The sequence below is a fragment of the Carya illinoinensis genome, chromosome 15, assembly GCF_018687715.1.
Source record: "Carya illinoinensis cultivar Pawnee chromosome 15, C.illinoinensisPawnee_v1, whole genome shotgun sequence".
In the NCBI taxonomy this organism is placed as follows: Eukaryota; Viridiplantae; Streptophyta; class Magnoliopsida; order Fagales; family Juglandaceae; genus Carya; species Carya illinoinensis.
Window position 1 is genome coordinate 12452752 of NC_056766.1, and position 27474 is coordinate 12480225.

The 27474-nt window shown below is 32.2% G+C and overlaps 2 protein-coding genes and 1 pseudogene across 2 annotated transcripts; all 3 read left to right on the top strand.

Annotated features, from left to right (window-relative positions):
• Positions 1 to 3654: 3654 nt before the first annotated feature.
• Positions 3655 to 10861, top strand: LOC122296677. The gene is made up of 11 exons (XM_043106481.1): positions 3655 to 4110; positions 4168 to 4250; positions 4693 to 5312; positions 5409 to 7526; positions 7653 to 8410; positions 8920 to 9075; positions 9273 to 9543; positions 10007 to 10085; positions 10233 to 10319; positions 10423 to 10543; positions 10703 to 10861. Exons 1-11 carry the CDS (start codon positions 3655 to 3657, stop codon positions 10859 to 10861), a joined length of 4908 nt encoding a protein of 1635 aa, XP_042962415.1.
• A 1399-nt stretch (positions 10862 to 12260) lies between these two features.
• LOC122296678 (heat shock cognate 70 kDa protein 2-like) lies at positions 12261 to 14966 on the top strand. Its single transcript, XM_043106483.1, has 2 exons — positions 12261 to 12543; positions 13306 to 14966. The coding sequence occupies exons 1-2, from the start codon at positions 12333 to 12335 to the stop codon at positions 14964 to 14966; spliced, it is 1872 nt and encodes a 623-aa protein (XP_042962417.1). The 5' UTR covers positions 12261 to 12332.
• A 123-nt stretch (positions 14967 to 15089) lies between these two features.
• Positions 15090 to 27474, top strand: part of LOC122296679 — an 81195-nt pseudogene continuing 68810 nt past the window's right edge.

A 27474-nucleotide genomic window follows, 5' to 3' on the forward strand; every position in this document is an offset into this window, starting at 1 on the left:
TTCAGTAGCTGTTCTTAAAGAAGTTGGCTAATTCTGCTGGCTGGTTGGATTTTGTGATGGTTCAGTTTTTGGCCATTTATATGAACTTATAAATTGCATGACATTTTGCATGCATAACATATACAAAGTTTTGTGAAGGTTATAACATATGCATAACATATACACTATTATACTTTTTATAAATATTGTATATAATTTTTATTTGTTTTTACCGAATTCTGTAAATATAATAAATGTTCTTTTTTGTTTGGTTTTATTGATAACCTGAAGTGTGGATGTATATAGTCTAAACGCCACCTTCACTAATTGTAGTGACTCTTGTATCTTTGGTTCTTTTTTTTAGTTATACAGTCTAATCATATCTATACATATTAGATATAATTCTTTTACTGTTTTAGTTGTTCTGCCATTTGTAAAAAATTTATTTTTGTATTCTTTTACGTTTTGACATGTTCACAAGGTACTTCATTTTGTACCACGTCAAAACAAATGTGCCAAAAAAACGTTCTGAAACATACAAGTACGTGGAATGGTTTAATGTGATTTTACTTTCTTTTGATCTCTTCTGATTTTACTTTCTTTTTCTCTGAAGATTTAAAACACTGTAAATTATTTTTAAACCAAGGCCGGTTATTAACATTTCCATTTTTTTTTTATAATATCTATTTGATTCTAAAATGAAAGTCTGCAAATATACGTTCCTTGTTTTTAAAAATAATAATTAAATGGACCACAATGAATTTACACGTTTTAAACTAACCTGTTTGAGTATTATTCATGAGCTGCCTTTTTTAAAATCTTCAAATTAAGTACAAAAAATTTGCGCATATTACACGAACCATTTTTATTACTGTTTATTTACTTCAACTGATGATTTAACGTATTATATCTTTCTGCAAATAACTAAAGCAATCTACGTTCTTTCTGCTTTTTAAATTTTCTTTTTGAAACTGTTTTTCATGTTTTTCCCATTTCCGTGTTAAATTGAACATGTTATTTTATTTACAAAACGAAGTGTCATTATGTTAAAGCCGTATAAGTCTTTTTGCAATATTAATAAATATCTAATTCATAAAATTTCTATTGCTGCAAGAATGTCAAAAAGAGGAACCACTTATATTTATTTGGGCGAAGCTATTCTATGCCTTAAGTGTTCCTGTAATGCGTCGGTGTGCATATATAATTTGTTCCAAAAATATTCTGAGAAATCACTTATTAATGTCTTATTTAAAAAAATTTATATTTTGAGGTAAATAAATTTATATTTTATCTTTTAAGTATATTTTTAAAATTGTTTTCATTAATTTATAATTTAAGAGTTTTACCTAATAGCACTTAAACTTTAAATATTTAGAACATTTCTTCCTATACAAGAAATAAAAATTAAGTCTATTTAAACGGGTATATGTAAATATTTGGGATTTATTTAATTTACATTGTAAAATGAAAATTCATTTCAATCCTAGTATAATATTTCCTATAACCCTTATAATAGATTTTTTAATTTTTTTTTTATGTTTCTTGTAAAGGAGGAATGTTCTCAGTATTTTTAGTTAGAATTGTTATTTTTTCTGTAAAATTCTTATTAAATAATATGGTTGTTCCTCAAATTTATGAAATTAAAAAATTTATATTTAAATATATTTTTGCTTATTTTGTAACTTCAAAAAATTTCTCGCTCAATAGACAATTCTTATTTTTTCCGTAAAATTCTTATTAAATAAAATGTTTGTTCCTGAAATTTAAGAAATTAAAAAAATTTATATTTAAATATATTTTCGCTCATTTTCTAACTTCAAAAAATTTCTCGCTCAATAGACAATAAAAAACAAATTGAGTTATATCACTAAGCTGTTGTAATGTTCGTAACTCAACTTAAAATTAATTTTTTCTTTTAATATTTTTCCAAACGTTACTTTCTAAAATCCATAATAATACCACAACCAAAAAAGAATCAGCCGAACATATTTAACTAAATATATTTCTTTTTAAATGGATACATATAAGGCAATATTTAGATCTAAGATTGAATGTGTTTGTTGTTAAATATAAAAATTTTTATTTATAATTTATAAATAATTTTTGATATAAAAGTATAATATTTTTATATATAATATTTAAACATGACAAAGCATCCATAAAATTAAATTAAAATTTAAATCGATATTAATTTTCATACAAACTATAAATATAAAGTAGGGTTATCATTTTGTCTAAAAAAAACAAAAAACAACGATTCCAGCCACATTTTTATATAAATAGTAAAAGCCTGAACTTACAACAAATTTAAGACAGAAAAAAAATTTTTGAAAAATAATTTTCAAGAAAAATAAATTTTTAAATCTAAAATGTCATTATCTAAAAAACAAGTTTAACGTGCAACAAAAATAAAAAACAAGTTTAACTTGCAACAAAAATAAGCTTAACATATAACAAACTTTAGACAAATAAAAACAAATTTTGAAAAAAAACTTTGGAGAAAAATAAATTTTCAAAAATGTAAAATGTGAATTTCAGATAAACTATTCACAATTTAAAACATTTTGAATAATTATTTTTTTTAAAAAAATATTTTCATACTTTTAGTTTAAATTAGTATGTATCAAAAAAATTTATATGTTACGAGTAAAATGAAGGATTTAACTTTTTGAAAAAAAAAAAATTTGAGAATGTGATATGGTATAAAAATAATCTTCAAACCAATGAAATTTATTAACAACAAAATGTATTCAAAAGTAAAGGGATGGCAAAAAGATTAAATTCTATTCTAAAAGTTATTTTTATATTTTTTGAAGGGTCTAAAAATTGAAAATATTAATTTAAGAAAACTTAAATTATCTTTTCAATTTTTAATTCTTAAAAATTAATTCTCATTAATAAATTTTTATAAGCTAAAGTTTTATTTCTAAAAAAAATTTAATTAATAAAAATATAAAATGTACTAATTACTATACTTAACAACTTATCAAAACTTATAAAAAAATAATTATCTTCTCTGTATGTTTCTTTGTATGTTTTTGTCGTATAATATTTCTTCAATGCTTTTTTAAAAACAAGCACTTTCAAAATTAAAAAATTATTATTTATTCAGACAAATATCAAATATTAATTGTAAAAAAGGTTATTATTCTTTTAGAATTTCAATTGGTACCAAAAAGATAAAAATATGAATTTTAATAACAAGTTGTTATATATTTGAAAGTTATATTTAATTCAATTAATAAAATTGAATTCTAAATTTTATTTTATAATATTTTTGTGTGAAAAATAGGAAATATATTTTAAGTCAAAGGAGAAAAGTCAACAGCAGCAATTATTGGAAAAAAAAGTTGTAAGTGATTCTTTATAATGTTGAAAAAAATCATGATATATTTTTTTACTTCTATAATATTTTTGTTTCTTAAGCTGTTACAATCTTTTAAATTATTGCTTCTCATATCATATACTAATATTTTAGAATTGTCTATCAAAATAGAGTTTACTCTTGCCTTCATTATTGATGTGCAATTTTTTTGCTTGATTTGAGATGAGCATTACTTTTTTTAATTAAATTATAAAATATTTATTCAATTCATAAAATTAAACAAATTTTTACTATAACATAACATTTAAAAAAATGTGATTGAAGCATTTCAACAAGATTCAAGAAAAAAGATGTTATACAAAGATTTGTCTGAAGAAAAAAAAGCAGAAATTCGTCGAAAAGCTAGAGAAAGATATGCTCAGAAAAAAGCTGCGAAGAGTAGTTTGATTGGGCCAATAAATTTAGAGCCATCCAACATAGATCAAGTCATTACATCTATTGATGGAACATCCAATGATTATCAGTCACAGATCTGGAATGCCGAAAATTGTAATTTCCAACAGACACAACTGAAAAGATGTCGTATTTCTGTTATTAACAACAACAGTGATGGAATTTCTTCCTTGCAAGGAGCATCTGTTTCTACAGACATCAATCTCTCCATGACAGATTCAGATGAATCTACATTTTCAAATTCTATGTCAGACTCTTCGATGATTCTAAATTCATATTTAGATTCATCCAATGAAAGTTCAACAAATGCACAGATTCAAACACAAATATCTGAACATTTAACAATCCAACAGGTTTAATATTTTTTTCACTATTTTGTTTCTTATTTTGTCATATTCTTTTTATCAAAGAATGATCTTCTCGCCCAAATAGGATCCTTCTATTTTGCAAGTACAATCAGCTTTTCAAAGGACCTCAACGACGACATATTTAGGTAAGTTAAAAAAAACAAATTTTATTTTTTTTAAACATTTTATCCTAATTCCTTTTTTTTTTCAATTTTAAGATAATAATTTAACAATTATTATTTTATCAACTCTAAACAATTTTCTTTTATTATATTTTTTAATCAACTTAATAGGTACAAGAGGTCGTCGTTCTTTTACACATAGGCATATATTACAAAATGTTCCATTTGAAGCTTCTTTCTTACCAAATATGCCATCTTGTAGACATTGTAAAGCAAAGAAATTTTTCCATGAAACCAACAACTTTTGCTGTGCTGATGGATTAATCTCTTTGGCAACAAATGTTGTTCCTAAACAACTGTATAGACTGTTTGTTTCAAACGATCCTAAGTCTATCCAATTTCGGACATACGTTCGAACATACAATAATAAATTTGCTTTTACATCTTTTGGAGTTAAATTTGATAGAAATTTGAGTCAGAGAAACAGAGGTATCTATACATTTCGAGTTCAAGGTCAGATCTATCATTATATTTCTGATTTAATTCCTTCAAACGGTCGGCCTTCAAATTTACAGTTATATTTCTATGATATTGAACATGAATTCGAAAATCGTATTGTTGATTCAACAAGAATGGGTCCATCAATTATTGCACAGCTCATGGATATTCTTCGTGTCAATCCATATTGTACATTTTTTCGTTATCTTGGAGATCTACCAAGTTTCGAATATCAAAAAATACGCATCAGATCTGATCCTGGTTTAGATCAACAAGTATATAATGCTCCTACATCATCAGAAGTTGCAGCAATTTGGGTTGAAGATGACACTCTAGAGCAAGTAACACCTCGTGACATCTTTGTTTATAACCATGTTGGTGGAAGTCACATAGTTCAATATTATTTTGAATATTATGATCCACTTCAATATCCATTGTTATTCCCTTTTGGCGATATTGGATGGCATCAAGGTATACAAAGAATCAACAGACGAGGAGTATCTATATCTAATCATACTCATGCTGCACAATCAATTGATCCACATCAATCAATATCTGCAGAAGAATTACTTAGACGAGAAGAGCAAGGTTATATACACCACTCCAAATAATTTATATATTTCATCTACAATTTATATATTAAAATATATAAATTACTAAATTTTTAACTATGATTTTCTGTAGTGTTGAGGAGAAACAGAAAAGATCCATTTGTTTCATGCCGTGAATACTATTGTTATAAATTACAAATCAGAGAAGATGTGAATTCAATTCTTCTACTGTCTGGTCGATTGTTTCAACAATTTGTTGTCAATATGTATATTAAAATTGAAACATCAAGATTAGATTATTTTCGCAGTAATCAACAACATATTCGATCTAAATTGTATCAAGGCATTGTGGACAGTATCAGTGTTGGAGAAACAAATGCTTCTAGAATTGGAAAACGCTTGATTCTACCATCATCTTTTATTGGAGGTCCAAGAGATATGCAAAAAAGATACATGGAAGCAATGACTTTAGTTCAGCGGTATGGAAAACCAGATATCTTTCTAACAATTACATGCAATCCAAATTGGAAAGAAATCTCAACAGAGTCGAAACCACATGAAGAGACTCAAAATCGTCCTGATTTAATAGCTCGAATCTTCAGAACAAAATTAGAAGAATTGAAGCATCAACTATTCAAACGAGAGATATTTGGAAAAGTTTCAGCGTATGTTTATGTCATTGAACATCAGAAAAGAGGACTTCTGCATGCACATTTTTTGATCATCTTACATCGAGATTGGAAATTATATGCACCAGAATCTTTTGATCAGATTGTTTCTGCAGAATTACTTGACAAAGACAAGAATTTGCATCTATATACAGCTGTTATAAAACATATGATGCATGGACCATGTGGAGCCTTGAATCCAACAAATGTGTGCATGAAAAAAAATGGTCATTGCAAGAATAATTATCCAAGACATTTCGTGCCAAACACAACCATTGGAAATGATTGTTTTCCAATATATAAACGATCTGATGATGGAAGAACTGTGAAAATTAGAGGTCATGATTTAGATAATCGTTGGGTTGTTCCATACAATTCTTATTTGCTTGCAATGTTTGACTGTCATATTAATGTAGAAATTTGTTCTACAATAAAGGCAGTAATATATCTTTACAAATATATTTACAAAGGTCATGACAGTGTTGCCTTTAATTTGGTTTCTGAACAACCAAATCAACAAATTGATGAAATTCAACAATTCCAATCAGCTCGATGGATTGCTCCGCCAGAAACAATGTGGAGAATATACGGATTTATTATCAATGAAGTACATCTAGCAGTTTACAGCTTGCATTTACATCTTGAAAATCAGCACCAAGTAACATTTCGAGCACATGAAAACTTGAACAATGTGATCAATTCTGATCTTTCTGCAAAATCAATGTTAACAGAATTCTTTTCAACAAATCGAGTTGATGAAAACACCAAAAAGTTGTTGTATAAAGAATTTCCAGAATTTTATGTTTGGAGTCAACAATACAAAATGTGGACAGTTCGAAAGAAACAGATTGTTATAGGCCGAATTGTGACAGCAAATCCTTCTGAAGGTGAAAGATATTATTTGCGAATTCTATTAAATCATATAAGAGGTCCTTTATCATTTGATGACCTCAAAACAGTCAATGGTGTTTTGGCCACTACATTTCGTGAAGCTGCTACAATGCATGGTTTATTAGAAAGAGATGACAGTGTAGAAGAATCTTTACAAGAAGCATCTCTATATCAAATGCCTTCTAATTTGCGTCAGCTATTTGCAACTATCTTGGTCTACTGTAATCCAACAAATCCAAGATATCTTTGGGAACATTTTGAACAAGACATGTCATCTGATTTTCAATTAACTGAAGATTCTCAATCAAATGTGAGAATGCAAGTTTTACGCTCCATCTCCATGACACTTGAATCAATGGGTAGAGACATTAATTCATTCCAACTTCTTGATCGAAACATTCATTTTGATGAAGATGAATTTTTGTCCAGAGAGATTGATGATGAACTAGCTGTTTTTATTACAGAAGAGGATCTCACTGCATCAGCACTACTTAATCGAGAGCAACAAATTGTTTACAGTTTGGTTCTAGAAAAGATTTTCTCAAATCAAAGTGCTGCATTTTTTATAGATGGGCCTGGCGGAACTGGAAAGACATTTTTATACAAGGCACTTCTTGCAACAATAAGGTCAAGACATTTAATTGCTCTTGCAACTGCTTCATCTGGTGTAGCTGCATCAATTCTACCTGGAGGTCGAACAACACATTCACGATTTAAAATACCTCTAGACAATAACAAAAATTCCATATGCAGTGTTAGCAAACAAAGTGGACTCGCAAAACTGTTATAAATAACAAAATTGATTATATGGGATGAAGCTCCTATGTCAAAAAAAGAAGCAATAGAAGCATTAGACAGAATGTTGAAAGATGTTAATGATTCAGAACTATCTTTTGGTGGAAAAGTTGTTATATTTGGAGGAGATTTTCGCCAAATTTTACCTGTTGTTCCAAAAGGAACAAGACAGCAACAAATTGACGCTAGCTTGGTTTCTTCTTATCTATGGCCCACATTAAAAAAAATTCGTCTGACTGAAAATATGCGTGCAAGATTGGATCCAGATTTTTCAAACTATATATTGGAATTAGGCAATGGAATGCCACCAATTACAATCGATGAACATGTCAAAATTCCTACAGCCATGTTAATTCCATATCAGAATGATACTGCTTCTTTGGATCAATTATTAGATGCTGTTTTTAATGATATTTCAGAATATTCGGCAAATATTTCAAGCATGATGAACCGTGCCATATTGACACCGAAGAACAGTTATGTAGATGAGATAAACAATTTGTTGATACAGAGATTTCCAGGAGATATCATCAACTATTACAGTTTTGATGAAACAATTGATGCATCTAAACAAGCAATCATGGAAGATTTCTTAAATATATTGACTCCAAATGGATTCCCTCCACATCAACTATTCCTCAAACAGAATTGTCCTATCATGTTGCTTCGAAATATTAATCCTTCTGAAGGATTATGCAACGGAACATGGCTGATTTGTCGTAATTTTGATTATAACGTCATTCATGCAGAAATTGCAATTGGCCATCAAACTGGCAAAAAAGTTTTTATTCCAAGGATCCCTTTTTTGCCCAAATCTGATGAAAATAGTGGTTTTCCATTCAAAAGAACTCAATTTCCTATCAGATTAAGCTTTGCAATGAGTATAAATAAATCGCAAGGGCAAACGTTAGATTTTGTTGGAATATATTTACCTCAGCCAATTTTTTCACATGGACAGTTATATGTTGCTTTATCAAGAGCGAAAACTATTTCTGCAGTCAAAATTTTAATACAATCAATCTCAATGGAAGAACCAGAGAATAATTTTACAAAAAATATTGTATATACAGAATTATTATCAATTGCAGCTTCCGATTGAAATTATACAGGTAATTAAATATTAATTTTATAATATATTTTTATCTCTAAAAGTAAATTATAAATTCATTTTTTTTATATTTATTTCATTAATTTGTTGTTTTTATATTGCATTTTTAGTAATTTTATTTTTTATATGTTACTTTTTTATTACAACACTTACACATTTTTCGTTGTTGTTGTAATTTGCAGCTTTTCAAGATGCGGCCAATTTTCACATCAATCAAAGATATTTCTCCAGCCGTAAAAAACTGGAAAATCAAAATGATTGTTGCAGAAAAATCGCCCAAAAGAACTGGACAACACTCACCAGTCAAATACCAAAATTTGACATTAATCGATCAAGAGGTATAATATCTATTTTTACAATTTCTCTTTAATTACAAAAATTTAACTAAATATTAAAATATTTATATTTTCTATTATTTACATTTTCCTCATATTTAATTCTATTTTATTTTCAAATTTATTTTTATTTTTTTTAAAACCAATTTAAAAAAAATTATTATAAAAAATTCTTACTTAAATTTTTTCATATAATGCAGGGAAATCGGGTTCAAGCAACCATGTTTGGAACAGATATCGATTCAAGAAAAAATTCTCTGCATATCTTTCGTTCATATTATATCACAAATGCATTTGTCAAACCACTGGATCCTAAATTCAGAACTGAATCATATGAATTTCAATGGATTTTAAATTCCAAGACAATCATTGAAGAAGTACCAAATGATGAAACACATTTAAAGCTACCAAAATTCAATTTCATCTCTATTGATCAATTAGATCCCTACAAAGACTCAATTGCAGAAATAGGTAAATTCTTATTTGTTTTAAATTTTTTATTGCCAATTAATTAACAGTTTGTATATTTTTAATCAGATCTACTGCCAGTTGCAATTCAAATCAGGCCATCCAAAGAGATAACATTAACAAATGGACCAATTACCATTCAAGAAATTTACGTCATAGATCAGAGGTAAGAAAATCTATTAATTTTTATTTTCAAAATTATTTTTGAATTTAACATTTATAAAATTTTTATTAATTGTTTTCTTTGATATGTTATAGTTTAAATCCAGTCAGCTTAACTATGTGGGGACGCTTTGTGAAAAATGAATGCCAAAAAATTTTCGAAATAATTGAAAAAAAAACCAATCATCCTTGCAACAAAACTGAAAGTTTGGTCATATAATGGTATCTTCAATAATTTTTATTGTTAAATATTTTTATAAATAATATATTTTTTAAATAATAATACTCAACATTTATAATGCAGGTTTGTCCTTATCATCACGACCAACAAGTGTCTTCACAATTAATCCTGAGCTTCCTGAGGCAGAACAACTACAAAAATGGTAATTAATCTTTAAACAATTTTTCATAATTTTTTTTTTTTCAGTTTCTAACTTTTACTTTCCTTCCATATCAATTTATTTATTTTCAAAATTCTTCATGTGCATATACTAAATATTTAAATTATTTCTTTTTTCATCTTTTTTAAGGGCAACAATTAATAAAGGAACTGGACATGACCACAATGAAAGTTTCCTCTGTTACCACTGCAAATACCAAACTGTTGCTCAACCACGGTATATATTTTTAAATTTTATCATCTAATAATTCACTCTAGAAATTTTAAATATACTTCTTTTTATCAATTTTAACAAAAAATCATACTCTAATTATTTCTAGGTGTCGAGCATATGTTGAACTTGATGATGGGACAGGAAAATTACCTGCAGTGATGTTTGGCAAAATTGCTGAGGAAGCATTAGGTTATTCTGCAGTTGATTTCATGAATCACAATGGAGAGGTAAATTTTTTTGTTTATGTAGTTTCTATAGCTAACATAAAAAAAATTACTTTTTTATCATGATAAAATACTAATCATTTTTTTATTTTTATTTTTTTTATCAATTAATTATATAGAAATTTATTTATTCTCTAATTTCATTAAATATAAAACATATAGGAGCATCTACCATTTATTGAGAATCTTGCAATACAAGTTTCAGAAAAACAGTGGATGCTCCAACTTACTGCAGATCCAGAAATATTCAATCAACAACAACACAAAAATTTTAATGTTCTCTCTATTGGCCCTGTCCAATTTGGTCCAGAACTACAATGATCATGCAGCAGAAAAACAAAATCTTGTTTATATTTCTGTTTTTTTGTTTAAATATTGTCTGAACAAATTTTTGTATGAGGCAAGAAAAACGAACAACTAAGCAAACGTGCACAGCACGTTCAGCCTCCCCTAGTATATATATATATAAATATATTTATATATATATATATATATATATATATATCTATCGATATATATGAGTACAAGTTCTCTTTTTTTTTTTTCAAATTAGTGCATCATGAAACGAATATAAGATCTTTTACTGCGAAAAAAATGACGACTTGAGCACAATTTGAAGAGGAGTAGGTCACTCGCGTGTAGCAGAAGAAGAAATTCTTTGTTGCGACTTGATAATTAATTATGTCATGCATTCAATTGAACCAATAACTTCATGAGCAATTGAAATATATATTAATGTCAATATTAATTACATGATCCATATATATTATAACTTTAGTATCTTTCATGGAATAATATTATTTATTGAATGGTGATCCTTGTTATTTATTTTGTGTGACGGCATGAGCTTGTGTTATTTATTTTGTGAATGGCAACAATGAGCTGAGAGAAGTTGGTAAAATGTGTTTGTTCGGTAATTAGATTGAGAACAAAAATTAATAAGTTGAGGAAATAATAATTTAAATATCAAATTAAATTATTAAAATACGTATGCATGCAGGTTAATGTAATTGTAAAATATGAAAAAAATAATTAAAAATATTATTATTAAAAAATAATATTATATTATTATTTTGATGAATCTAATGACTAATTTAATGTGAATTTATAGAAAACATGTATTTTATATTAAATTTTGAAGATAACTTTGATGAAGCTAATGTAGACTATCTTTAACTATGCTTATCATAAAACATTTCATAGAATTTACATTTGCTTCCCTTTGCATTGAATTTTTATATATTAGCGTCAACATTTTATAAAAATTGTTATAACTTTTGCCTAAAATAACCAACCAACCAAATTCAATTAGGCAAACATGTTTTCCTCTACTAGTTTTCTATTTGGAAAATAATGTTACTACGCCGCTTGAATTTGTTTTCTTATTTTGACGTTTCATGTATTTATATGTTTTTTTTTAATTATCTAATAATTAAGAAAATAACTTTTAATATATTAAAATATATATTTTTAAAAATATTTAAACATATTTAAAAAAATATTAATAAAAAATAAAAACAGAAGTTTGTGATGGCCGGGACGCCAGTAGACGTTGTATGTTGGGCGGCACTCTTTCTATTTAAAAATACGTTATAGGAAGACCGGAGAGGAGTCAACATGGACGGAGAAGGCAAACATTAACCGTCAATTTCCATTCTCGAACCCTTATAAGCTGTGCTCAGTCAACATGAAATCCTAGCTAGCTCTTTTCTTCCATTTTTTTCCAGCTTGATTTCAAATCTTACTCTCCTTTCGATTCTATTATTTTCGTTCCGTCCGCAGAATCATCATAATGGCCGGGGAAGGAGAAGGCCCAGCAATCGGGATTGATCTCGGAACCACGTACTCATGCGTGGGAGTTTGGCAACACGATCGCGTAGAGATCATCGCCGATGACCAGGGTAACAGAAAAATGCCTTCCTACGTTGGCTTCACCGCTTCGGAGCGTTTGATCGGTGATGCGGCCAAGAAACGGGTCGCCATGAACCCCATCAACACCGTCTTCGGTGGGATCTGAGCTCCTGCGACCATATTCCCTTCGCTGATTCTTAGATCATAATTCCTGTGTTTATGTTTGCCGATGTGTTTCTAGATGTGTGTCAGTTTGCCGAACGCATATAGATCTAGCTTTCTTTATTTGGTTATGTAGGCAGTACGTTCGTTCGCAATGTTAGTTTTTTCTATCTGAGCTTTCTTGATTTTGACTTATCAGAAATTTGCTTGTTTGCGGCCGGTAAATCGATATTTGTTTTCGGTTATTTTCTGTTTCTTTATAATCGTTCAGATCTTCATTACTGAGCTAGTATTCCCGTGGACTTGTTTTATAGTGAAGACTAGTACTTTCTTTTATTATGTGTCGTTTGAAGAGGTATTTATTCATAATTAATTAGTAAGTTGTCACGCTTATTACATGGGTAATGCTTTTGCCTCGGCGTGGCAGGAGAAAGTAAATGAGGAAATAGGTTCGAGAATAAATAATTGTTAAAATAAATTAATGTCGTTTTACATTTATGTGGAATTCTATTTCTTATCTAATTCATGTTATTTAAACTGCTTAGCTTGTTGAATGTGGAATCTTTAAGTTCTAGCTAGCTCAATTTCCACAAGGAAAAATTTGATTTACTCCTGCAAGGCTGCAATTATTTAACTGCGTGATGGAAGTTATGTTCGTTTGTTTTGGTTGTGTATATTTTCTTCATATGAAGAATAATAAAATATGATTCATCGAAACTAAAATGTCTAATATTCGCAATTACCTATCTCTGCCGATGCAAAGAGGTTAATTGGCCGGAGATTTTGGGATGCCTCAGTTCAGGATGACATGAAATTTTGGCCATTCAGGGTCATTCGCGGCCCCCGTGACAAGCCGATGATTGTGGTCGACTACAAGGGTGAGGAGAAGCAATTTGCTGCTGAAGAAATCTCTCCCATGATTCTTACGAAGATGCGCGAGATTGCAGAGGCTTACCTTGGTTCAACAATAAAGAACGCTGTGGTTACCGTACCCGCATACTTCAATGATTCTCAGCGTCAGGCTACAAAGGACGCTGGTGTCATTGCAGGTCTCAATGTTATGCGTATCATTAATGAGTCCACCGCTGCTGCCATTGCTTACGGTCTCGACAAGAAGTTAACCAATGGTAGTGAGATCAGAAATGTCTTGATTTTTGATCTTGGTGGTGGCACGCTTGATGTCTCTCTTCTCACTATGGAAGAGGGTATCTTTGAGGTGAAGGCTACAGCTGGTGACAACCATCTTGGTGGTGAGGATTTTGATAACAGAATGGTGAACCATTTTGTTCAGGTATTAAAGAGGGAGAACAATAAGGACATTAGGGGCAATCCAAGAGCTCTTAGGAGGTTGAGGACAGCGTGTGAGAGGGCAAAGAGAACTCTTTCTTCCACTGACAGTACTACCATTGAAATTAATTCTTTGTATGAACGCATTGATTTCTACTCCACCATTACTCGTGCCAGATTTGAATATCTCAACGAGGATCTCTTCAGGAAGTGCATGGACCCTGTTGAGAACTGTCTGAGGGATGCCAAGATGGACAAGAGCACTGTCCATGATGTTGTCCTTGTCGGTGGCTCGACCAGAATTTCCAAGGTACAGCAGCTTTTGCAGGACTTCTTCAATGGTAAGGAGCTATGCAAGGGCATCAATCCTGATGAGGCCGTTGCTTATGGTGCTGCAATCCAGGCTGCTATTTTGAGTGGCGAGGGTAATGAGAAGGTGCAGGATCTCCTGCTCTTGGATGTCACCTCTCTCTCCTTGGGTCTGGAAACTGCTGATAATGTCATGACCGTGTTGATTCCTAGGAACACTACGATCCCCACAAAGAAAGAACAAGTGTTCTCTACCTATTCCGACAACCAGCCTAGCGTGTTGATCAAGGTCTACGAGGGTGAGAAAGGAAAGACCATGAACAACAACTTTCTCGGTAAATTTAAGCTTTCGGGAATCCCTCCTGCCCCCAAGGGTGTTCCTCAGATCACAGTATCCTTCGATATTGATGCCAACAGTATTTTGAATGTAAATGCACAGGACAAGACCACGGGTCAAAAGAGCAAGATCACGATCACAGATGACAAGCGTAGACTCTCGAAGAAGCAGATCGAAGAGATGGTTCAAGAGGCTAAGAAGTACAAGTCTGAGGATGAGGAGCACAAGAAGAAGGTGGAGGCCAAGAATGATCTGGAGAATTACGCATGCAACATGAGGATCGCGGTGAAGGATAAGAAAATTGGTGCCAAGCTTCGTTCAGATCATAAGAAGAAGATAGAAGACGCCACCGAGCAGGCCATCCAATGGCTGGACAGCATCCAACTCGTGGAGGCAAAAGAGTACGAGGACAAGATGAAGGAGTTGAAGAGCATCTGTAACCCAATTATTGCCAAGATACACTTAAGTAGTACTGCTTGAGGGGCTATGAGGCATGCCTTAACTAGTAACCTTTTTATTGTCTCCCATGTACTTCTGGATGATCGTAGTTGGTCTATTATATTGTTTCTAATGATTGTGTTTGTGAAATTGTAATTTATACACATGATTCCAAACCTAATCAACCATGAGGCAGCGGCTACTAGAATTGCTTTGTCTCTTTTCTTTTTCATCGTTACTTCTGGAAGGATTTTCCTGGGCAAGGCACAAAACAAGACATTCATCCCCGTTAATGTGGTTGTTATTCTAGACTTGGATACATGGATGGGGAAGATGGGGGTGGAGTTGTATCAACATGGCTCTTTCGGATTTCTATTCCTCCAATAGTCAGTACAAAACCTGGCTGGTTCTTGACACCAGGGACTCCAAAAATAATGTTGTTGAAGCAGCGGTTGCAGGTTCCTCTCTCTCTCTCTCTCTCTCTCTCTCTCTCTCTCTCTCTCTCTCTCTCACACACACACACACACACACACACACACATTCATCTCTGTATTGATTTTAGGATCACCCGAATCGAATTGCATTTAGTAGATGATGATAGCTTCTTATGTTCTTATATTCTTTCCTTCTCTCCATTGTTTTCCTTCCAAGCTAGGGGATCTGTAACGTGGCCTGCTCCTTTGCAGGTTTAACAATGGACTAACAAGATTCACAGGCCGTTTGGATTCAGAGACACTCTCAACCAATCTCATTTTATTAATTTTCTTAAATTTCCATACAAAATATAATAAACAATTTAATATTTTTAAATTTCAATTCAACTTTTTCAAATCTTAAAAAAATAATAATAATAACAATAATATTCTAACAATATTTTATTCAACTTTCAACTTTTCTCTAAAACCATCACTTCTCATGTCACTATCTAAATAACCTTTTAGTGTGAATGTGATTGCCATAATATATATATATAAATAATATTAAAGCACAAGCACATAAAAAATGACACGAGAAGTTTTATCAAATGATTGTTGTAGTTATTCTGCATAAGAGCCTATTTGGAAACACAACTATATATTCTTAGGTTTTCTTAGATATTTTTAAATATTCTCTAATATTTTTAGATATTCTTAAATATTTTCTTTTTAAACATCACTCAAACAGAAAATATTGTTCAATTTCAAATATATTTTAACTTTTTCATCAAATTATAATTAATAAATCATTATAATTTTTCTAAATTAAAAAAATAATTATAATACAATTTTTTCAAATCTCATGCTAGCAGAAAATCTGATGTAGCATTTGCTCCGCCTACAGGTAGGTGATGACCATAATGGAAAAAATAACATAAAATCAAGATGTAAATCAGTTGAATAACATTTTAGTGAATAATATTGTTCTTTCATGCAGGGCGGTATAAATTAATTAGCTTTAAAAATCAAAAGAAACACATGTTATTAATTAGATGTAATTTTCGCCATATAATTAATTAATTAGTATTATCCTTAATTACTACATGACTTGCTTTTGTCAAACAAATTTAAGTAAAAAGCTAAAACATTTAATAAAAATGCCCCTAATTCATACCCTTGCGACAGATTAAAAAGAGCTAAAATATGTATACTAAAAACAACAGTGGACTGAAATGCCCATCCTCCAAGTCAAACGTCAAACCAAATAGTCCATATCAAACTAAGTAAGGGTGTAACCAATCCGGTTCGGTCTGGTTTTGGATAAAATCTAAGATTGAACCAGTATATACTGGCTTTGTATTTTTCAAAACCGATTACGCACTAGATACTTCTCTAAACCGTTACATCTGGTTTTACCAGTTCCGGTCCAATACAATCTGGTTTTCCGATTTTAATATATTAAGTATATTAGTATTACTAATGTATTTATCAAAAGAAATATATTGAGAATTTATTAGGCAATAAAATGTAAAATAAATATTCATGTTTAAGATTAAAATGTTATGTTATAAATTATAATATATTATTTCATACATAATTATATATTATATATAAAATATCTTTATATATATAAAGTGGCTATCTAACGGAATTTTATTGGTTTAACGGTTTTTGTTGTTTTACCGTTAAAATTAACGCCGTTAGTTACATGAATAAATTAAAGTGGCTCTCTCTTCTTAAAAGTTCTTAATTTTTTAATCTCTCTCTCCCCAATCACTTATGAATAAATTCATAATTATTAAAATTCATGCAGCATGCATGATCCTGTAACCTATGCATTGATGATCATTTATTTATGAGGTATATTAGATATCTATATATATATATATATATATTCTATTATATATATCTATATAAATTATATAAATATATATTCTATATTCTATTATATATATATGATCTTTTATATAAATTATAATTTATATATCAATTTATTTATGTGATTTAAAATTTTTATTCATTCCTTATATAAACAAAGAGAAATGTAAAATAATTAAGTTTAAATATATTTACCAACTACATTTACGAATACAATTATCTTAATAAAATATTATTTATTTATCAATTTAAATTCATTATGAAACATTAAAATCAAATAATAATATCTTATAAAAACCTTAGTATTTTATTTCTTTATAAAAATTATGTTACTTTTTAAAAATAATCGCTTTATTAAATTAAGAAAACGTGCTATGCACGTTCCTTTACTGTTAACAGTTTATCTCCTGTGCTGCACATGTTTGTTTCAAGATTCTTTTTTTTTTTTTTTTTTATAAATTCTAAATGCTTTAAAACTGATTTAAGTCTATTTTACTATTTGATGTTAGAATTTATATATTTTTTTTCTAAAAATATTACATTATTATTCAAAATTTTTTCTTTAATAAAAATAATATTTCTATACACTGGACGAACGTCCCTTGGACGTTGCCCAACTACTAGTATTATATATAATATTAAAAATTAATAAAATATATATAATATGTGAACCGGTCCAGTTCGGTGTTGGCAAATATAAAACTGATTCCAGACCGGATTTGACCGATTTTTAAAATGAAAGAACAGATCCGGTCCAGTTTCTTTTTGCAACACTTGATAACGGTTGCCTCTTCAATTTCCTTTTTGAGAAACGGTATTCTCTTCATGTGATAACGGCTAGTTTGTACGTGGCATATAAGTGGTGCCTTTATAAATCTGTAGAAACATCGCTTCGTGTTTGCCTCTTCACTTTCATTTTTGCACTGCTTTTCTCTTTAATTTTGAATTCGATCCCCACTTTACACCGACGTTTGATTACAATCACTGCTTGAGTGATTGTGAAATAGTGATTATGGACAATGATAAATTCAAAAGGGCAAAACGTCTAAATTAATCATATTACACTGCTTGAGCTTTTGTTTTAATTAATTAGTTTGTTCTACTTGTAATCATATTCCAACGCTTGACTCTTTAATTTTAAACTCGATCCCGACTTACTTGCTAATTTGTTTGAGTCTTCGGTTTCCACCACTTGAGTTTTTGTTTCTAAACATCTAAAACTTTACTAGAATGCCAAGTCAGAAAGTCAGAACTTGGCTTTTATATAAGAGAAAAGCTGCACAGTGGTCCAGCTGCTAAACGCATATTATCAGCCCTCCTATCACAAGTTGACACGTAAGACATTACATGAGTTTAGTGTGTTTTTGCTCTAACCCGATTACGAAACTAGCCCGGCCTCCTTCAATCTATTTTTCTTTCCTTCCCTCACTTCTTCCATCCCTGACGATCAAAGAGATCAACCCAGACAGTCGTGGCTCGACCTAGATAGTGGCGGATCTAGACCCAGATGGTGATGGAGCTAGACCCAGACGGTGACAGAGACCCAATCGGTGACCAACGACTGCAACTATTCCTAATCAAACTCGATAATCTCTCTCTCTTTGATTATCGTGAAGCCCTAATTCTATTTGGGGTTTTTTTACAACAAATATTGTGGGCACTCGTGGGTTTGTGAATGTGTTGACAATGGTTAGCTTAAATAGCATAAAGCCCTAATTAGGAGATAAACCTGCAACATATAAGCTACAAACGCTTTCAATTGGACCAACCAACCTATGTTAGAGAACCCAGTCGAACTCAGTAATCTCTTTCTCCTCGATTAGCATGAAGCCGCCCTAATTCAGTTTGGGGTTTTTTTTCCAAACAAATATTGTGGGCACTCGTGGGTTTGTGAATGTTTTGACAATTGTTGGCTTAAATAGCATGAAGCCCTAATTAGCATGTCGATGTAGTGCTTACCTAAAAGTACAAAATTATAAAGTGTTTTGCATTCAAACACGAAACTTGGTCACCATTTTCGTTTGTTTTACCATCAATGGTTGTTATGCAAGATACACATACTTGTGATAGATGAATACATGCACACACGCTGTAAACCTACAATGACAAACACTGCCTTTCTGAATTCTGACTTTCAGCCATGTTTGCTAATCATCCTTTTAAGTTTATTTGATAACAATAGCTATGTTAACTGTTCTGATTAAATTTGGACATGTGCTATGCCCATTTTTTCTTCTTTTTTTCAGAGAATGAAGTGCTTCCCATGATTCTACAAGCATGATGCATTGAGTCTAAATTCTTGAAGGCTTACAACTTGCCCTCGAAAAATTTTCTTAGCCACACCCTATTTTTTCTTTGTTTTTTTTTCCCTTTAATTTCATGCTTACTACCACTCCTAGAAATGTAAAGAAAGTCTCAAATCAAGCAAATCATATTATTTAGACATCATTGTTTTGCCATTGACAATTGTAGCAGTATAACCTGCGAGTGCCCAAACATCATTTTATTTAAATATTTTTTGTGTTTGTTTGTCCCATATATGCTTATTTCTTCCATAATTTGCAGCAAATGGCAAGTTTGAGTTCTAATTCTGGGTCAAGTTTGGACAAGCTACTTTGCTACTATGGCATTCCATCGGCATGCCGAATCTCAGGACGGGATAATAGTATTGGGAGAAGATTTTACAACTGCCCAAACTATAAAGTAGGAAAACAATATGGTTTTTTTGAATGGATTGATCTTGAAAGTGAACAAAACGTATGTTGCAAGATGACATTGGAGTTATCTCAACAAAGGAATAAGAGGTTACATCATGAACATCAGTTGATCAAACAAGCCAAATATAAAGCGAAGGAGAAGAAGTATAAGGGAACCTTGAAAGTGTTATTGACAACGTGGTTGTTGTTTTTTGCTATTGTTGCTGTAATATTTATATATCCCAAAAATATTAATGTATGTCGAACAATACTCTTATTAAAATGAGAGTTTTGGACAACTAATGTTTTTGTAATGAAAATCATATTTATTTGGCAGTGCTCTCGTTTATGTTAAGTTTACAATATTTCTACGTAAAAACAAACATGTTTACAGTTTTTTTCTGACCAACAAAGCCTCAATTTATAGGCAATAACCAAGTTCAATCTTAAACTGAATTACACAAATACATCCTCAAATTCCATACCAATGTATGGCTCCAAACTACCACTACTCAAAGAGACTCATCTATCCACATTTACTCCATTGTCGACATTCACTCCATCGTCGACATTTATCCCATCTTCGACATTCACCCTATCTTCAACATTCACATCATTTGGAATGTATACACTTTCAGCCTCAAATTCATCACTATTAACCCAAGAAATTTGTTCCTACAATACAAAACCAACACATTATAAATTTAGTAGTTAATCAAAACAACCACAATAACTATATTAAACTCATCTTAATTTTAACATTTAACTACAAGTATAAGGGAACTCATTTAATTACAAGTACAAGATTGGAAATAACATGTCTCAATTTTTTTAGTAATATAATTAAATGCTCATGAATAAATATGACAAAACCAATAGAGAGTAGAGAGTAAGGCTACGATTTTCTTCTTCAAACAAATCTTATAATTTTGACAATTCCGTAACTAAAAAAAAATCCAAGTCTAAGTCTTATAATTTCACAACAAAAATTGCTACTGTGGTCCCTTTGTGTCATTTCACACACTTTGGACTCTACCCTACAACTGGGTCTTAATTCATACCCCAAAAATTGTTAGCAAATTGATTTTCTCTTTTCTCTACTTTTAACAACCAAAAAGAAAGGTGATATATAAATTTTCACGTGAAGATATAAATTTTCATCAACCCCTTTAACACAGGGGAGTTAATATAACTTTTAGATAAATTTTCACCAAAAAGAAAGGTGAAGATATAAATTTGCATCTCTCTTAGAAAAATTTAATAAAATCAAACAAAAGCCTAAGAAATTTACTGAACGTAAACCATTGCCAAAAGTAAATGAAACAAAAGCCTAAGAAAAGTTTGCATCCCTTCAGTAGTATAATATAACTTTCAAATAAATCATTGAAGAACGTAAACCATGAACTTAAACCAGTAGTAGAATATCACTTTCAAATAAATCATTGCCGAACATAAACCTGTAGATGACTATCACTTTCGAGCATATTCATCTTCTCATTGACATTTAATCAAACATATGTAGGGTAATATATCACCATCTCGATTGAGTATTGGAAATGGTGAAAATTACCTTAGCAAGACCAAAATTACCTTTCTCAGCCATGAAAAACAGTGTTCTTGCCGACTGGGTGGTGCGAGAATCGTGTTCTTGCCAGAGTCCTACCAGTCTTGCCCAATACTACGAGTACTTCACTCGGCATGAATAGGTTTGATTTACTGTTCAAAAATGTTCCCAAATGCCTTACCTGCAACAAGCAATAGGTCTGATTATGATGAAGATGATGATTTTGTGAAGTGAAATGCCTCACCCGAATAATGCAAATGCCTCGCTCCAACGTGGAGAGGTCTGAACTGAAGAAAATTAGCTCGATCTTTTGATGGAGAAGAGGGGCTTGTGTGTGGTAAGGTCTAATTGGATTAGTGTGTTTTGGCCTACGTGTCAACTTGTGATAGGAGGGTTGTTAATATGCATTTAGCAGCCGGATCACTGCACAGCATTTCTGTTTATATAATTAAATAGATAGTGCAATAATCCAATGGATCCAATTATTCCTATTAAAAATGGTTTTAAAAGCAGTTATATTGGAAAAAATGGAGTCTAACAAACTAAGTCTATTTTAATATATTTAGGTTATGTTTAGATGTCGAGATCACCTCAACCAATTTCAAACTTATTATTGATAGAATCAACTTTTTTTTCAACTAATTCCCATAAAAAGTTTAAATATAAGATCTCAACATATTTCATACATTTAAATACATATCTCAACGTATTTATATTTAGAATATTTTAGTGAGATCCACAAAACACTAGTATTCACAGATCTTCTCCAAATATTATTTTAACATCCAAACATAAATTATAATCATCAAGCTAGGTTTTTGCTTAATTAGTTGGTACTTAAACAAATAAAGTTTGATAAAAACACCTCTGCCCAAGACACCTAATAAAAGTAATGTTACATACAATTATATAATGTGCAACGCCATGCAACTACTTCTGAAAATGAGTAGGGTTTTCTATTTAAAAATTAAATTTTTTCGTGTGGGTCCCATATTTATTTACTTTTTTCAAAGTGATTATACAGTGTTTGTACACTCACAACTATTACTATCATTTCTCCCTAATAAAATAGGAGCCCAATTTTAGTTTTTATTATACGAGGTTGATCAAGATGATAGATAATAATAATAATAATAATAATAATAATAATAATAATAATAATAATAATAATAATAAGGTGTAAATTACAAATTATAAAAACTTTGACAAACTACCATCCAAATCTCTGCATGATATTGAGCATGATCACCTTGGGAAAAATTACCCGCTTTTAAGTGTATTTTCGCTTAAATGGTTGTTTTTATTTTAATTAATATATCAGTTATTTATTTTAATTTATTTGCGTTTTAAAATTGGTTTTTGATTTAATTTAATTTATTTGAGATTGTGTTTTATTTCTTTTAGTTGTTTTGTGGTTTTAATCTTTTTGGCGGTTTGTTTCGTTTTCCCGGAGTGAGGACTGGACCTCATCTCTTTTCACATCTTTTTTCCTTTTTTCTCTTTTTCCTTTTTTCTTTTTCCCTTCTTTTCTTTTTTTCCTTCTTTTTCTTTTTTTTCTTTTTTTCTTTTTCTCTCTTCTCTCTCCCCGATCCGGAACCCCCTCCGGTGCTCTCTCTCTCTCCTTCCTCTCCCTCACGCCGGCGTCCCCTTCTCCAGCCCCTACCGCCGCCGTCCGGCCACCGTTCGGCCTCCCACCGGTCCCATTCTCTTCCTCTCCCTCCGGTGCACCACCCCACCCAAGCTCACCCCCAACCGGCCGGCCATTTGGCCGAAAAAAGCCCAGCAAAACCGCACGGTTTTGGCTCCGATCCGCCGCCGTCGCTCCACCTCCGGCCACCATTTCTTCACCACTTCATCACCGACTCCTTGCCGTCCTAACCCACCCATTTCCGGCCTCCAACGACCACCGGAACAGCTCCTACGAGCTTAGTTTCCGTTTTGGATAATCCGGCCATTTCCGGCGATTCCGCCGCCACCCACGGCCAACCACCACTTCCAATAGCTTCACAACCATCCCTAGACCATTCCCTATCAATTTCGTGTCCTAGTTTGTCCCCGTTCAAAAGTGGGTTTTTCAAACCCACGGCCACAGTGAATTTTCACTGTGACGTTGTTGTTTTTCCGCCGTTTGCAACGCCGCTTGTTTTCTAAAATTGCCATATAGCGCTATAAGTATTTTCTAAACCCTATTTTCAGATTTTAATATATATTGCTCATTCAATTAATTACTGTTGTTGGTTGTTGATTCCGGACTGAGTCCGAGTAGTTTCGGGGGTCGGATGGATGGAGGACGGAGTTGCCTGTTTATGTGACTTATGTTTGTTGGATTATTTTATTATGCATTGTTATGGCATTACATGGTGCATGCACGTGTGTTTGTGGAGTTGTGTGAAAAGCCTGTGTTTTGGCGTAAGTGTATTGCGGGTGCGTGTGTATCACGAGCCCAAGCCGGGATGGGTTATTATCTCGGTGGAGCTCCTCTGGTCACTCGGGAGCGGAATAAACTGAGTGATGTCCCCTGGGTTGTCGAGAGAGATGACGGGAGCGGGGCTAGGGGATGCTTGGCTACGAACGCGCCGGGCGCGGAACCGGGCATCGCCCTACTCACCGACTCCGTGGCCCTTCGCTGGCGAGGGCTAGAGGATGCTTGGCTACGCACGCGCGGGGCGCGGAACTGGGCATCGCTCGTTAGGTGTCACAAGCGTGGTGGTACTCTACGATGTGACACTGGAGCCAGGGTGTGCGGATGACCCCTAGGGGAGGTCATGGTGCATACGGTTAAAATTGGATAATGGTTTATGAGGCCAAATGGGACTTTTGGCGTGGGCCAGATGGACTTCTGGCGAGATATTGGGCCGGATGGACTTCTGGCGAGATATTGGGCCAAATGGACTTTTGGCGCGTTTTTCGGAAAGGATGTGTTTTTGGGCCAAACGGGTTTTTGGCGTGTGTGGAAAACTGGTGTTTACGGGCTTTGGGCATTGGGCATGGTTCATGCATCTTGTTTGAGTTTTACGTGTTTTTTATCTGGTAGTGTTTGGGTTTTACTTACCTGCGGTACCATTCGTGGTTCCGTAGCTTTTGGTGCAGAGTTAGAGGACGATGAGGAGGAGGCTGAGCCCGAGGATGCGGCTCCGCCGGGTTGCTGATGCTATCTTTTTATTTGTTAAAGCTGTATTTGTGTTTTGTAATATTTTATCTAAGTACGTTTTAAACAGCTTGTATTACGTTAAGAAAAATTCTGGTACTTAGTTATGACTTTCGTTATCCGCTGCGTGTTTCTCTGTACACATCTGTTGCCTTGCATACACTCGGCACCCGTCGATGGGATGGTGACCCGGGTTGTCACCATCCGGACGTCTCAATTTCCCCGTGTTCGGGCGTGGGGATTTGGGGGCGTCACAAGATGAGTGAGAGAAGGCCATGGATTCTCCCACTCTTGGGTTCTCTGTTACTACCCTCATTGCCTTCAAATCCCATATCAATTTTGGCTAAAAGTCTTGGTTGCTAATTGGTCTGCCGAAACAAACTGAAAAGCTCGGCTCATTCAAGATCAGCTAAAAAAGTTTTCAAGTTATTTGGATGGCTTTCCCACCAGGGTCTCGAAGGAGTAGAGAATGAGTTTCATGATGGCATCTTGTGGTGGTGGTGGCGGTAGCGTGGTGGAGAGGAAGTGATGGATCGATTTTGTTTTGATGATCTTGAAGGAGAAGAGGATGAATTTCGTTTTGAAACTTTAAATTTTTTTTTCCCCTTTAAAATGGGTAGATCAAGAGAATCAGAGATCTAACTATCTCATGATTCTTAGCCTTCAAATCATGCATTTGATACTTTCAAAAATGGTAGTAGTCGACCATAAACAAGGTATACACATCGAAATTGCTCTAGGCTTTGTTTAAAAAAAATTAGAAAGACAAAAAAAAAACTCACCACAGTGAAGCTGCGAAGCCATGCCGACTGCATCAAATTCATAAAGAAGATGATTTCTACCCTTTTCAGTTTTTGATTTTTGGGATCTTCTCTTAAGATTGAGGATGAATGTTAGTTTACTATCATGTTGACATCTCAGTCTAGGAGATATTTTGTAAATCAATAGGTAGATTGTAAATTGACGGGTAGAAAGTAGATTTTGTTTTTCAAAGGTCGACTCATATGATTCAATCCAAGTTTATTTTGATCAGACCGGGTCGGATCGGTTTGGCGCCATAAATGGGTTTATGCGTATCAGGTTAGCCTCAAACCCGACTGTACAAGATCGGGTTGCAGGCCTACATATATATATATATATATAATATATACAGTAGCAATATAGCCTTCACTGGCAATGCCAGCTTTGGTTTTTTAAACTCTCAGCCGCCAGGCCGTGCTTAATTTCGGAGCAAGTTCAGCTAGCTATAGGCATGCATGCATTGATATGAAAGTCTTCTCTGAGGTACTCATCCACATGAAGTGGTTAATTTTATTTTAATTTTGATGAAGTCAATACTCTTTTAGATCGATGACACGACTCAAGTAATTATTTTAAGAGGTTGCTTCTCCGATCGAGTATGCTGAATTGTCATGTGACTGAATAAAACCCATGTATTTATGAGAAATGACCAAGACTTTCCTCACCCTTTCCTGTAACTAAAATTAAAACAGAAACACAAGACATGAATTAGTATATATATTTTGATAGTGAGTGTTGTCAAAACTAGTTGATATATTGGTCAGCTATATATATAAATGAATAAAAGTTTTTTTTTTTTTTTCAAATTAATGCATCATGTATTGAATATCAACAGCAGCAAAGAGAAGAAACAATTCGGCATAGAAAAATAGAATATCAGTTGAAGAAATACATGGCTGCACACAATGAAGTATGAGGGAATCGATGTATAAAGCTGCCTAGACCATGCTGTCCATAAAGTGTGTATTGTTGCTTGTAAATGTATAGAAAATCAAAACGTTAGTAACTTTCCCTTTCTGCTTTTTGTAAGATGTATATTAGTGACCTTTGTATAATCGAGTTGATCAATGAAATTCAGATTTTCTCAATTCTTGCTTCATTTGTTCTCTCTACATTCCAGTTTTTGTTTCTAATAACATCTCAAATGTGTGAAATTTTGCGACAAAAGCTTTCTCAGTTGCAACATGCTTTATTTGCTTTTGCTGCTGCATGCGATTCTCGAGTGTTGGAGGGCTTTTCAGATCTGCTTTGGTTGCTGTCCTTGTACCACGATTTTCTTGCTATTTTATACGATTTTAAGATGGTTTATTTGGTAATTAGGAAGGATCAAAGGAATATATAAGCCATATTATAACATATGAAAAAAAAAAAAAAAACAATGATCGGTAATTTGAAGTACTTTTCGGTTTAGGCATTAATCCACTATATTAATTTTGTCATCCGCTCGCCTACTACTCGTAGATGATCACTTATAGTTTAACTAGTATGTCTTGGAAACAAAGAGGAAGGTTAGGTCATGTTTGTCTAGTGGAATGATATGAGATTACTCTATTACTTTTTAATATTTTATTATTAATTTTCAGTACTTTTTATTACTATTCACTATTTTATTATTACTTTTTTATTATTTTTTCACTACTACTCACGTATCATCTAAGTTCACCTAATTACTATCCAAGCTTACTCTTGCCACACTAAGAAACTCCCTCTTTAGAGAGAGAGAGAGATCGTAGACCTAATCGCCATGCGTAACATGTACGAGAAGGAAAAAACACACAACAGCGAGCTAGCAAAGAAAATGACGACTTGAACACAATTTGAAGAGAACGATCGAGTAGGTCACTCATGTAGTCAGCAGAAGAAGAAATTCTTTGGTGATTCTTGTTATTTATTTATTTTGTGTGATGTGATCATCAGCTTGTGTTTTTTTTTTTTTTTTTTTTTTTTTTTTTTTTTTTTTTTTTTTTTTTGTGAATGGCACCAACGAGAGAGAAGTCTGCAAAATGTGTTTTGTTGAGTAATTAGATTGAGAAAAAAATTAATTGAA